This window comes from Oreochromis niloticus, linkage group LG11 (genome assembly GCF_001858045.2).
Source record: "Oreochromis niloticus isolate F11D_XX linkage group LG11, O_niloticus_UMD_NMBU, whole genome shotgun sequence".
NCBI lineage: Eukaryota > Metazoa > Chordata > Actinopteri > Cichliformes > Cichlidae > Oreochromis > Oreochromis niloticus.
In genome coordinates, this window is record NC_031976.2 from 37,350,595 (window position 1) to 37,364,191 (window position 13,597).

The following is a 13,597-nucleotide window of genomic DNA, read 5'->3' on the forward strand; positions in this document are numbered from 1 at the left end:
ACACACACACACACACACACACACACACACACACACACGTTTGCAGCTCCAAGTGTGTTGGTGTCCTACCTTGTCACCCAGTCGTCCCCGTCTTCCGTTCAGTCCCTGAGGAGAAGTCCACATATCTGCTCAATAATCTCACAGCTGTTACAGCATTACTGATTTATACACGATCACATGACAGGCTGCCCCATTGGATTATGGGATGCTTTTCTGGAGCTGCTCAGCTGCTGATTTCACTCAGTCAAGCTGTCTCTGGGCGTTTGAGGATGGAGTGAGGAAGACTTTAAGCTCTTCTAAGACTTCCATCCAGGCAGGCTGGCTCGGTGCCTGCAGGGCTGATTTCACCCGTTTATTTGAAATATTTTTCTGCAAATGTTTTTATTAAGATGGTTAAAGAAAAAACAGCGTTCACGAAGAGCTGGCAGGAAGTTCATTCACAAGGTTTTAGTGAGTGAGAGACGACTTCCAGCTGCCAGAAGCAGGCGGCTAACTTTGGTAAGAGATCTGTGCGAACGCTGAGCTAATGCTAGTTAGTGTCTCGTGTTTGACTCGCTGCCCCATCCTGTGGTTCATGGTAGTATTACATGAGAGTACAGGATTGTTTGGCTGATATCTCATCATAGCTGCTTTAATAATCCTGGAAAAATAAGATCTGCTCCTCGTGCTGAGAATGAAGAAGCTCACCGGGTTTCCGACGATCCCGGACTCTCCGGACCGGCCGTCCTGCCCAGGTGCTCCCTGTGGATTTGAACACATGACACTTCAGTGCAGGGATTCGAGACGGCGATGACACCAGCACGCTTTTTAAACAGATGTGCATACGCAGCAGGAATCTGTTAGAGAAACCTCAAAGTCAGACTTTGAGGTTTCACATCAGTGCTGGAAATCAGAGAAATGAAGTCTTTTCCAAACAGATGTCAGCAGGTTTGCCCTCAAACACAGATAAAGAGAATCGAGGTGTCTACTTTTATTTATGTGAGACACATTTCTGCTGCGCCTGCAGGATGACCAGAGCGTCTGCTCTGGGACTTGTCTCACCGGTAGCCCGGCGTTTCCTGGGTCTCCTTTGGCTCCTGGGGAGGTGTTATCGGCCCCCGGTTGTCCCTGTCAGAAGAAAGACGAAGCCACAGATTAAAGTCAGTCAGCTTCCAGCTGTGGCCCAGCTGTGCTCCACGCAAACATTTATTAAAAATATGTGTGATGGCAGACGGGCTGTGGTTACTCTGAGTGTGTGGTTCGGTCGCAGCTCGCCTCGCGTTAGCGCCGGCGTCAGCGAGGACTGTTCTGGAGTCCAGGATTACAGAGCTGGAATCCGCTGCCCTCAGTCCCGTTTGTGCCACATTAAAAACCCTCGTGGTGCTCAAACATTTGTAGTTGTCCTCCAAAGCGATAAACATAATATACCTGAATACCAGTTTGATCATCAGAACACAGTTTCATGTCCCCACCTCACAGTTTAAGACTTTCTGGTTTTGGTTGGTGCAGCTGGTTTCTGCACTGAAACATCCAGACTGAAGCTCTCAGATTCAGCTTCCTGTCTGAGGACAGACGACCGGCTCGTGTGAGAGTCTCATCTCCAGATCTGAACTCTCTCTGTGTTTGTTTGTGTTTCAGGCGCCGGCCTTCATCGCTCCTCGACAAACAAACACAGTCTCACAAACACACCGATGACTTTAAGCATCTGCTGTTCATGCACAGATTAATACGCTCGTGTGTGATGAACATCCTGGCTGTCTGGGTTTCATCACAGTTTGCTATTAAAAAGCCCTGACAAAGTTCAAAGCTTTGCCTCAATAAATACAGGAAAGAAGAAGAATGTGCAACCCCCCCCCACGCCCACGCCCACACACCCACTTTAACTTTAACACTTTAACCCAGTTAAAGGCGGGGTTTGTGGTGCGCTTTGGCTTCGGCCCATTTGCTCGCTGGCACCACGGGGTGGGCGGGGTGGGGGTGGGAAGTGCATGCCTGGGCCTTCCCATGGTCACCGCTCCCCGCGGGACGCTTCTGCCCCTCCCTGGAATGCGGGTGCTTCTTGGTCCCGGGGTGCATGGCTGGAGGTTGTGGTTTGGTTGTTGGCGCGCTGTCTTGGTGGCTCGGGTTGGCTGCTTTATTCTACCCCTGCCTCTCCATGCTATAGCACATATAATAAGTCATAACTGAAATAGCACAAATGGAAATGAATAAATAAACATGAACTAGAGGAGCCTACATGTATCTGTTCTTGGAAAAGCTAAATGTGTTCGGCATCACAATTCAGGGTGCAGAAGCTGGCAGACAGGACAGGATATCAAAAACCAAGAAGAAGAAATGTTGATGTAAGGAGGAGAGAAAACACGAAAAAGCCGAAAACAGCTCAGAGAGGAGGAGAGACGAGAGAAGACGAGGAAATGTTTGGACACTCACCGGATCTCCTCTCAGTCCTTGCTGTCCTTTCACCCCCGTCTCCCCCCTAATTCCTGGGATACCCTAAGGACGAGAGTTCAAGCCATCAATATAAGCAGAGGTCAAAGGTCAGCAACCACCAGCATCATTCCTCTAAATCCCACTGTTTCGGATCATTACAGCCTCATTTCTAAAGACACCAAGACGGCTTTACTGAAACTCACTAACGACACGTGCAGAAACAGGCGGTTGTAGCTCGGCAACCTTTGACCCCTCCGATCGTCCCACTCTTATTAACACATGACTGATCTGGCTGCTCTCAGGAGCCTCTCATCATAAACTGACATGTTTCAGAACTGATGCTAACATCTGTAACATCTGCTAACTGCTATCTGCTGTGCAGATGCCACAGCCTGTCTCCTTCCTCGGTGAAAACCTCACTGCCGTTAATCATCAGATGTTTCAGATTTCCTCCAGCTCAGTCCCGACGTTCTCGTGTTCGACTGTTTCTTTAAAGAGGTCGGTCGTTACGTGAGCCAACATTTGAAGTGTGCGGTATTTGAAATTTGTCCTCTACTGTCACCCAATCATGTAAAATAACTTTTAGTTCACACTTTTTCTCCCGCCGTGATTTCTGTGAGTCACTTTGAAATGTGCATCTCTGTCTGTCCTCCGTAACAACCTCCAACGGTCCAAAACAAACCGCTGCCTCATTCTTAGTTCCCTTCACTGACTTCAGTGAAATTCAGAATTCATTTGAAAATTGTCCTAAAAAGTTTCGACGTTATTAATAACATTATATAGTTGTTTTTGTTTGTTTTTTTACCGGGTTGCCGGGGTGTCCTCTCTCTCCTCGGGCTCCATCCTGTCCTGTCAGTCCCTGCCGACACAGAAACACAGGAATGCCATTAAGCATGGAAAACCCCTCCAATCAGCTCCCTTCCTGAGCACGCCCGTTAGTTTCCTCCATGATGAGGACAGAAACTCAGTCCTCTCCATCAGTGAGTCAAATCTGAGCTGAAGCTTTGGATCATTGTCACTGACTCTTCAGGCTGTTTACTAATCATTTTTATGGTGGCGGTAATATGATCAACATTTGATGCATGATGAAAATGAAAGTTGACCATCGAGGCAGGAAAAGCAGCGCACTGACATGCTGTGTTTGTACTCTCCGTGTGCTTTCACTGCCTGTGAGCTCTGCACCCACTGAGCTCAGGAACCAGATCTCCCCGTGCTGCCGGTTCTGGCCGGCTCACAGAGGAGCTCAGAACCGAACCTGGACCACCAACACCAGCTGCAGCCCAACAGCTGGATACCAGAGTCTCTACAGAGGCAGCCACTGGCATCGACAACCAGCCTGATGGTTAGCAGAAACTTTCAAAATAAAAGCCGGGGGTCTGGTGCTTATTTTGCTGAGTGGATAAAAGACTAAAGGAAACGTAACAGTGTTGATAAACGATGGTGTGATATTATTCATATGAACCTTTTACTTTTGCTTCGGGTTAACATAGGAAGCTGAGCCACCAGCAGCTATGACATAACATAATAATTTATCAAATGTTTATTAAATATTTCATTGATGTTATGGCTAAAATAATTATTTAGTAATGTTTAGTTACCAGTTTATTGGGAAAATAAACAAAGAAAGCAGAAATGTGGTGATTCAGTCGTTAGTGTCGGTGTGACTCAGGTTTCTCTGTCAGGCTGGCTGACATCATCCTTCCTGTTTACGTGTCAGGATATCTCACGCTACAGATCACAGAGATACCTGACGATGAAGGCGATCAGGATGAAGCTATGTTATCTGTGTGTCGGTACCTGTTCTCCGTCCACTCCGCTCAGCCCGTCCTCTCCGTCTTCGCCCTGCGGCGGTGGAAGAAAAGTCCTCTGTGAGACTTTATCAGGACGTGAGTGTTTGTCCTTCCTCCTACATTCCTGAGTAACTCACCCTTTCTCCTCGCAGTCCTCTGAAGCCCTGCAAACACACAAATGCACACACATCATCAACATCGGCTTCTGGCAGATCTGCTCCAGGACATTTCAGCGGCACTGCTCTACCTTCTGTCCTCTGACTCCCGAGCAGCCCTGGACTCCCTGAGGTCCGCTCGGTCCAGGTAAACCTCGCCCGCCCTGCAACACACAGTCAGAGTGAGCAGCGACGCAGCAAAAGACGCAGATGATGGTTTGTCATCCACGTTTGAGCAGCTGGCAGACAGAGTGATGCTATTGGTCCTTTTTGACTCACAGAGACCACTTTCACAGATGTTTATCTCTTTATTTAAACGTCTTTTTTGCCCTCAACAACACTTCAAAGTGACGTAAAACTGCAGAGAAAGACTCGTAATGGAGACGCTGTAACAACAAATATATTTTCTGTGGCTTTAAGTGTCAGCAGATGGACTCACGTGCCGATTATTTTACTGCAGTATATTCGATGAGATATATATCTTCTGTGAGTAACCAGGATGTTAGAGAGACGCTGAGGCATGTGTGCAGATGAGTTCATGTGTATGAAGCGAATGAAGAAGCACTTACAGCGAGGCCCTCCTCTCCGGGGAAGCCGGGGTGACCCTTCTGTCCAACCGTGCCCTGTTTTTAAAAATACAGGTGACGGTTCAGTGCAAAAAAGGAGAAGAGAAACTTTCACAGGTCAGAAAGACAGACAGCTTCATGCCTCCATGCTTCCTAATGTTCGCCTACTGCTTCACTAAGTCTGAGTAAGGTTTGAAAATAAAAACCAGGAAACATCCAGTTCTGCCCCCTTTCCTGTTTTTCCTTCTTTTTCCCTCTTTCAAATATTTTCTCTTTTATATATTAATCCGACATTCCAGCTGAGTTTAAAGAATCATTCCTCTGAGCACCTCCCAAGTCTGCTCCTGCTTCACTTTGAAATATAAACCCAGCCACTTTCTAACTCTATGAAATCACTGAAAGCGTCTGTTTGGTCCAGCTTCTTTAGTGCTTCGGGCACAGTCTCTGTTATTCTGTTTCAACTTGAAAGGCGTGAATATTTCAGTTCACCTTTGACCCCGGGGGGCCCCGAGAGCCACGGATGCCTTCATGTCCTGAACATTTGCACATGACGTCGCAGCACTCCCTGTTTGACACGGCGTCCTGCAGAGAGAAAGAGACACACACTTTTTAAAGATTAAGTTAAAGAAACAGGAAATCTGAGGTTCATCTGTCCATGAAGCCAGATAACACACACAGAGTAAAGATGGGTGTCGTCTGCATAGCAGTGAAAATGTCTCCTAATGATGCTGCCTAAGGGAAGCATGTATAATGTAAACAGAATTGGTCCTAGCACTGAACCCTGTGGAACACCATAATTGACCTTAGTGTGTGAAGAGGACTTTGTACATTTACATGTACAAACTAGAGTCTATTAGATAGATATGATACAAACCACTGCAGTGCAGTACCTGTAATACCTACAGCATGTTCTAATCGCTCTAATAGGATATTATGGTCAACAGTATCGAACGCTGCACTGAGGTCTAGCAGGACAAGCACAGAGATGAGTCCACTGTCAGAGGCCATAAGAAGATCATTTGTAACCTTCACTAAAGCTGTTTCTGTGCTGTGATGAGCTCTGAAACCTGACTGAAACTCTTCAAATAAGCCATTCCTCTGCAGATGATCTGTTAGCTGTTCCTCTGAACCTCAGTGTGATTCAGTGTTCAGAAATTAAAGATGACAGTTTGTTGTTGTTGCTGTGAACAGTTGTTCTGTCTGCAGCATTCATCAGAAGCAGCTAGCTACATGCAAAAATAAACCAGCTTTGAACTGAAGACTGTAAATCAGTCACTTCCCCGTCAAAGTGTGAGGTTGATTTTCCTGCAGCGACATGAATCACTTACAATCTGTTTGAGGATGGTGCTGCCGATGCTCGGCATGCCGATGCTCAGAGGAAGTTTGTAGCCGAAACCTCGACCAAACTCCACCATCTGCAGCTGGGTGGGGTAACGCGCTCCCTCGAGAGCCACAACCAGCAGAGCGCTGACGCCTGCGAGAGAAGATACCGCTGATGTGAAATGTGTCCGTAAAGTTATATTCAACAGTGAACAAGTGAAGCTGTTTTTACCAGACTGTCTCAGTGACTCTGATTCGTTCTCCAGCATCATCACATCTTCATCAAATCCATCTGAGAAGATCACCAGCACCTGATGGAAAGGTTAGCCACACGTCACAAAGTTCCCTCTATGCCATCACCAACATGGAGGAGGAAATGGTTTTAGTATTAATCATTGTTAAGACTGATTTTAAAAGACATTTAGCATAAATTCTGAAAAGTAGAACTAAAGAGAGAAGAGTGCAAAGTGATTTGGTCATTTTTCTGGACTCATTTTATTTGCCGTTTTTGCTCCATGTGGATAAAATTCGGTTCAATTCAGTTTTATTTAAATGTCACAGACAACAAAAGTTGCCTCAAGGTGCTTTATGTGAGGTAAAGACTCTGCAAACCAACCAGGAAATAGACAAAAGACTTAAGAGGACGGACTAAAAACAGGCGTCATCTTCAGGACGGGATCAGACTGTGTGATTAACAAACACTGAGTGATCCTCTTCCAGCTGTGCTGCTCGGCTTCCACTCACTAATAAATCACATGGTTTGTTTAATCCACACTTGGTCATTTATCAGCTGCTCCATACTCCTTTACTGTGAATCATCATCGTTCCCACACAGAAGGAATTCCAGTATTCTGGAAAAATCCTTCCAAACTGAAACAGCCGTCTGGCTGAAGAACGCCTTCAAGTGCAGCGTGTTCGGAAGTCTTACAACGCAGTTTATTGGGAAGCTTCAGAGATGAGTGAAGCAGTAACTGGAATTATGTGATTGATCAGGCAGCACACTGGTCCCTAAACTCTATTCCTTTTCTTTTCCAGCTTTTTTGGTGTGTGTGTGTGTGTGTGTGTGCGTGCGTGTGCGTGCGCGCGCGTATTTAAACTGCATAAGATAAATGTAATGGACATGTCTACAGGATCCATCAGCATCAGTTCCTGTTTATGAAATCAGCAGCCAGTTGTGCAGCCGCCTCTGAAGAAAGAAAACCAGGGCAATGCAGAAGTTTACAAAGCTTTCATCCACTGATACTGCTCAGTGTGTGAAAGGCAGAGCGCTCGTCTATAGTCACGAAGGTGATCCCTCACGTGTAAACACACGCCCCCTCGATGCGAACCATCGGTGTATAAACTGTTAGCAAGTAAGTACCCTGTGGCTAAACTTCTACAGTACTGTCTTCAGCCTTGTTCCAGATTCATAATAGTCACCTTTAGAAGGATGGGGAACCCAGTACAATTATACAAAGTACTTTTTTATACATGAAAGTACTCGGTCTCACCTTCACACCAGCATTGGACTGAAGCTTGAACTTCTCCCCAAAGGATCTGAGCAGAGCAGTGTTGAAGTACGTAGGCTCTGCTAAATTAAAGTCCATGACTTTTGTCACCACGTTGTTACTGTACTCCGAAAAGCTAAAGTCTTCCACTGTGTTTCCGTCGCGGCTCACGATTCGATAGGCTACGTTGGGTTTGATGGGCTCGGGGCCGAGGCAGCACAGGCCTTGTACTGAGGAAACGTAATTAGCGATCTCTGGCAGGAAGGTCCTGAGCTTGTTGTGGCCGCTGACCAGCACCTCATTTGGATTTCTTCTTCTAGAAATATCGAATCCTATGGCGATGTCAATGCTGCAGGCTGTAACAGACAGATTTGTATATATTTTTTGGCAAAGACAGGTGGATATGGCAGGTAAGAGGGGGAGACAAAGACAAAAGATCACTACAACATCCACTTTTCAAACTCACCTGGTCGATCTGGGGTAAGTTTGGATTTGCAGATGGTGTCGACCACCTTTTGCTTGATATTTTCCAAGCTGCCAAAGTTCTGCACAGTGAAGAGGCTCTCCGGTGTTCCGGTGATCTGCAGCAGCTCCAGAATGTGGACATCTCCAATGCCGATGGCAAACACCTCGATTCCCAGAGCCCTTAGTTCGATGGCAGGGTCTTCAACATCATCTTGCGATTCTCCATCTGTGATCAACACCAAATTCTGGGAGATGCCTTCAGATTTACGACTGCCCCGCGATGCCTCAAAATACTCCTTAATGGAAGTCAGGGCCAGTCCGATGTTGGTTCCTCCCCCACGCTGACTCATTTTCAAGATGTGATCCGATATTTCCTTCTCAGTGTAGAACTGGTTGAGGTAAAACTCGTGTTGAAAAATGTCGCTGAACTGGGCAAACCCAGCACGAATGAAGTCTTCACTGACTTTGAAGCTGTTGATGAGATCTATGGTGAAGTTCTTCATGACTGCGTAGTCAGCTTGGCTAATGCTACCCGACTGATCAACTAGGAAGACCAGGTCAGCACTTTGTTTTTCACAAACTGTAAATGAAAACGCAGATATTAGAGATGTGGACCATACACTGTGTGGAGGCTCTTTATGGTTTTTTGTTGACAAATACAGATGATTTTTGTGACGATGGCATGCAACTCATATTTTAAACACATTCGGTGCTCCACACGTATGATGCTGTTGGTTAGTTGTTTCCAGTTTTTAGCCCAGGGTTAAAAATTTAGACTCGTGCCAAAAATTGCAGTTCCTCTAACATCCAGCAGAGGCTCCAGCAGTGAGTCAGCCCCCTAGACTCTCACCTTAAAACGTGACAGCAGAAATAAACACGTTTACCGCCTGATACACAAGCTAATTTCCCACTTCATGGCAACTGTGCAGGGGGAGACGTTTTTTTAATAACATGGGCCTTTAGGTATTATTAAGAAGGCAATTTGCATTATTATTTGCATTATTAGGGGGATAGCATCTTTAACATCTTTTACTGTACAATATAAAGCGGCTTGTGGTGACTGTTGATGTGATTTGGCGCTATATAAATAAAATTGAATTGAATTGAATTGAATTGAATTGAACAGCTAATTGGAGTCTTTGAACTGAAGCATTTTTAATGCAACAATGTACCAACCAATAATATCGCTGCTGTTAGGTTAATAGTACTAACAGACTTATCAAGAAATCTGAGCTCCAGTTTTGTTGAGTGAAATTTGGGGACTTCATTACGCACTAATTAGCGGTGCATCTGTGGGATGCTGTGGAAACAAGTGTTAACCAAGCTATAAAGTGATTTGTTATCCAAACTTCGGTCAGATGTTTGTGACCGTTGAATAATGTGTTTGTGAGCATTTGCTAATCAAAGATGTATCAGTATCATGTGACAAGTTGGTGTTTAAAGACATCCAGTATGCCGTACTGACTGTAGAAATCAAATATCTGACCTGATGAGTGTAAAAAACCCAGAAAACTTCTCAATTTACTGTTGCCAATATAAAATCTTCCTGCTTGCTTTTCTTACAATGATTTGGGAAGTTTTTTAAAATGCTTCTTCTCAATCAATTTGAGGATTATTTACGTCAAGTCTGAAATTCAGAAATGTGCTATTAGTATCATCATTTATTGTATCCTTGCAAATCTATTTTTCTTTTGTCTGATGTAATTAGACGTTTAGTTGCTTACCTGGTTTGGTGGAGTTGCACAGGACTTGTGTGATGTTTTTGTAGAGTTTTTCCAGGGCATCAAAGTTATCCACGTAAAAAACTCTGGATTTATCATGACCAGCCATGACCTCCAGCTGTGTCTTGTTGGCTCCTTCCACTCCAATACTGAAGACAGTGACCCCTTTGTTTCTCAGAGCCACAGATGGTTCATTCAGACTGTATGGGTCAGTAGCATCGCCATCGGTAATTACCATGAGGATCTGAGGCACCTGCAACTCTGCCCGTCCACCATATTTTGCATCAAAGAACTGTAGAGCATATTTCAAAGCTTTGCCAGTGTACGTGTCTCCATACGGGGATTTGAGAGCCATTATGGCCTTGGAAACCTCCTGCTTGGAGCTGAACTGATTGAGAGTGAAAATAGACTTGGGTTCATTCGAGTAGAGGATGACACCGAAGCGAGTCAGGTCTTTGCCAACTGTGGTTTGGTTCACCATCGACTGCATAAACTTCAGCATGCTTTGAAACTTTTTCAGGGTTATGCTTGTGGAACCGTCCACCAAGAAAATGATGTCAGCTCTTTCTGTCTTCTTGCATTCTGGTGGTAAAAAACAGAAATGTTCGGTGAGAGGGAACAGGAGCAGGAACGTCAAGGAACAGCTCTTTAAAACCTCCTAAGACCCTTTCATGGCATGCATTTTTAATTTCTCTTTGCTATTTGGGCTGATTAAGACCTGATGAATGTAAAAAACAAAGAATTACCAGATTTTTTTTTTTTTTACCTATTTTTTCTTTCTGAGAAGAATGAAATCCACATATAAAGATATTTGTTTTTAATTTTGATAGAAAAGTGGCTGTATAATGTCCTCGTAAGTGGATATTAGGCCCTTGTAGAGAAATATTAAGTATTGTGGTCTAGAAAACCCAAAATGTGATGTCCACATATGTGGACGCCAGGTCCTAGGAGGTTAAAATATTAAAGTGAAGGTGTACGAGGATCTCTTTATCATGTAGGGCTGATGTACCACAATAGGTTTTAATGGTGGAAGAAACTGGAGCCACTGAAAGAAAGCTGCAAGCAGATGCAAACACCCAAACAGAAAGGCCCTAATCTGCTCCAGAAGTTCCCCGCTAATCTATAATGTTGCTAAAATCATCTCTGTCTCTCTTCCACAGCATGTCTTTATCCTGTCTTCCTTCTCTCACCCCAACCAATCACAGCAGATGGCCCCGCCCCTCCCTGAGCCTGGTTCTGCCGGAGGTTTCTTCCTGTTAAAAGGGAGTTTTTCCTTCCCACTGTCGCCAAAGTGCTGCTCATAGGGGGTCATATGATTGTTGGGTTTTTCTCTGTATGTATTATTGTAGGGCCTACTTTACAATATAAAGAACCTTGAGCTGACTGATGTTGTGATTTGGCGCTGTATAAATAAAATTGAATTCAGTCCTAACCACCACATTGACCTCATTAGAATACTGTAGTTCACAGTGTAGCTACACAGGTCTGAAAAACAGAGGACCCTTTTTTTATCCTCCCCTCCTTGGAAAGATGAGTGGACGAATGACAAAATCTTTCCTGCCTTGGATGACTGAGAACCTTCACAGACATACTTTCCTGTCTTTACACAAACACATATTAAAGAACAGGATCCGTCTCATTACAGCAAAAAGCCTGTTAACTAGCAGACTAGTGTGTTACCTTCAGTCAACGAAACTCCTTACCTAGTTTTAGGATGATGATGTTTCAATAAATGGCAGTGTTTTTGTGAATTAACCTGTTAAAGTAAGAAGCCTGAGACTTGAATGATCTCATCCCCGCTGCCTGGCACTAGACTGCAAACTGTAAAGACTTTTTAAAATATTTACAAAAATGAGGATATAGTTCATGTTTCGGGTTGGTCCCAGTCTCCCCTCACCTCTCTCCGGATCACAGAGCTCCAAAGCCACTTGACTCTCCAAGTCCCTCAAAGCATCAAAGTCCCTCTCAGCATACATCCTATCTGGGGATCCACTGATCTCAAGCAGCTGGGTGGTGTTGGCATCCACCACTCCAATGGCATAGACCACCACTCCTTTGGCCCTCAGAGCTGCAGCGGGGCGATTGACTGCATCTTGGGCCTCGCCGTCTGTTATGACCACTAGCCTCTGCCTCAGGCTGGGCCGTCCTCCTCTGGCTGCATCAAAATACTGAGACACTTCTCTTATGGCTTTGCCCGTGTACGTGCCTCCACCCATCTGCTCCATGTTATCGATGGCTGTCGACATTTCTTCTTTGGTGTAGTGGACGTTGAGTGGGAACTCGAGTCTTTGGACAGTGCTGAACTGCATGACACCTACGTGCACCTCATTCTTCCCAATGATGGACTTCCTAATGACCGATTTCATGAACTCTTTCATTTTTGTGTAGTCTTCGGGATAGATGCTTCCAGAGCTGTCAATCAAGAAGACGAGGTCGCCTGGTATATCTTTACAAACTGTAGGCAGAGTAGCACAGCCATGTTAGCATCGCTGCCTGCATGTTACATGATAATAACCCTGTTTTAAGAAACAAAGGTGTCCTGCGTTGGATGGCTCTTGTCCTCTCCAGCCTTTAATGACCATGTGCAGCATATAATATCTATATATCTGTCTCTATGTATAGATACATTTTGGTTAATATTTGCTCACTTTTATCTTATTCCTCTGGTGGTATTTGTTAAGTACTACAATTTCATGCATATTAATTCAGTATTTTATGCTAACACTTAAAACAGTGTCTTTCTCAGTGTAAAAACTCATTTCTGTTAAGGTGACGAACTCCCTGATATCCAACGATTTATGTCATCAGTAAAATCTGTTCTACTTTCATTTTGCTTATTTCAGTTTCATTCTACTCTTAACTACTGGTTTAAGGCTGAATATGGCAGTTTTATATGGCCCTTTTCATTATACTTAAACCCAATGAGATATACAACGACTTAAACACTGAAAATGAAAAAAATGCACCTGCAGTAAAAAGTATGTGCTGCTTGTAACTGTTAGACATGCATTTGTAACATGAGTGTGGTTCATTTCCCCTCACCGTCTGGAGAACAGATATCTGTGATGATGTCATCTTTGATCGGCTTTAAGGCATCAAAATTATTGACAAAGAAAGTCCTCTTGGGGTTGCCGGAAATCTCTTCCAGCTCAGCCACATCGGCGTCTTTCACCCCAATGGCATAGACAATGACACCCTGCTTCCTCAGTCGCTCTGCTGGAACCTTGACCTTATCCTGAGATTTTCCATCCGTGATGACCACCAGGAACTCTGGGACTTTGTGACCACGAGTGGCCACAGCTCTCTCAAAGTGTGGACTCATGAATTCCAGGGCCCGCCCCGTCTGTGTGCCGCCACCTACTTGTATAATTTCCTCCACAGCTTTCTCCAACGTGGTTGCATCTGTGTAATCGGTCAGATCAAATTCCAGGTTTGGCGAATCTGCGTATTTGGCAACGCCCATTCGGACATGCTGAGGCCCGATACGGAAGGTATTAATAAACTCAATGATGAACTTCTTCATGTCATAGAAGTCAGTGGGGTGAATGCTTCCCGAGTGGTCAATCAGGAAGAACATGTCTGCTTCATCGGTCTGCACGCAGCCTGGAAAGGAAAAGCAAACATTCTGAGTTTTGCATCTTTAAATTTGTTAAAAAAGTCATGATGTTCAAGTTAACTCATGAA

At 44.7% G+C, this 13,597-nt stretch overlaps 1 protein-coding gene across 4 annotated transcripts in view; it reads right to left on the reverse strand.

Moving 5' to 3' along the window:
- The window catches only part of col6a4a (collagen, type VI, alpha 4a), a 75,345-nt gene that overhangs the window by 25,422 nt on the left and 36,326 nt on the right, over positions 1–13,597 (reverse strand). For all 4 annotated transcript variants that reach the window (XM_019364405.2, XM_019364404.1, XM_019364407.1 and 1 more), the window contains 17 exons: positions 12,956–13,516; positions 11,811–12,368; positions 9,917–10,495; positions 8,194–8,772; positions 7,731–8,083; positions 6,473–6,551; positions 6,249–6,394; positions 5,410–5,502; positions 4,924–4,977; positions 4,447–4,518; positions 4,337–4,363; positions 4,207–4,251; positions 3,215–3,268; positions 2,410–2,472; positions 1,042–1,107; positions 688–741; positions 70–105 (listed from right to left, as the gene is read on the reverse strand). In XM_019364405.2, coding sequence (XP_019219950.1) covers positions 70–105; positions 688–741; positions 1,042–1,107; positions 2,410–2,472; positions 3,215–3,268; positions 4,207–4,251; positions 4,337–4,363; positions 4,447–4,518; positions 4,924–4,977; positions 5,410–5,502; positions 6,249–6,394; positions 6,473–6,551; positions 7,731–8,083; positions 8,194–8,772; positions 9,917–10,495; positions 11,811–12,368; positions 12,956–13,516 — 3,419 coding nt within the window. The remainder of the gene's footprint in view (positions 1–69; positions 106–687; positions 742–1,041; positions 1,108–2,409; positions 2,473–3,214; positions 3,269–4,206; positions 4,252–4,336; positions 4,364–4,446; positions 4,519–4,923; positions 4,978–5,409; positions 5,503–6,248; positions 6,395–6,472; positions 6,552–7,730; positions 8,084–8,193; positions 8,773–9,916; positions 10,496–11,810; positions 12,369–12,955; positions 13,517–13,597) is intronic.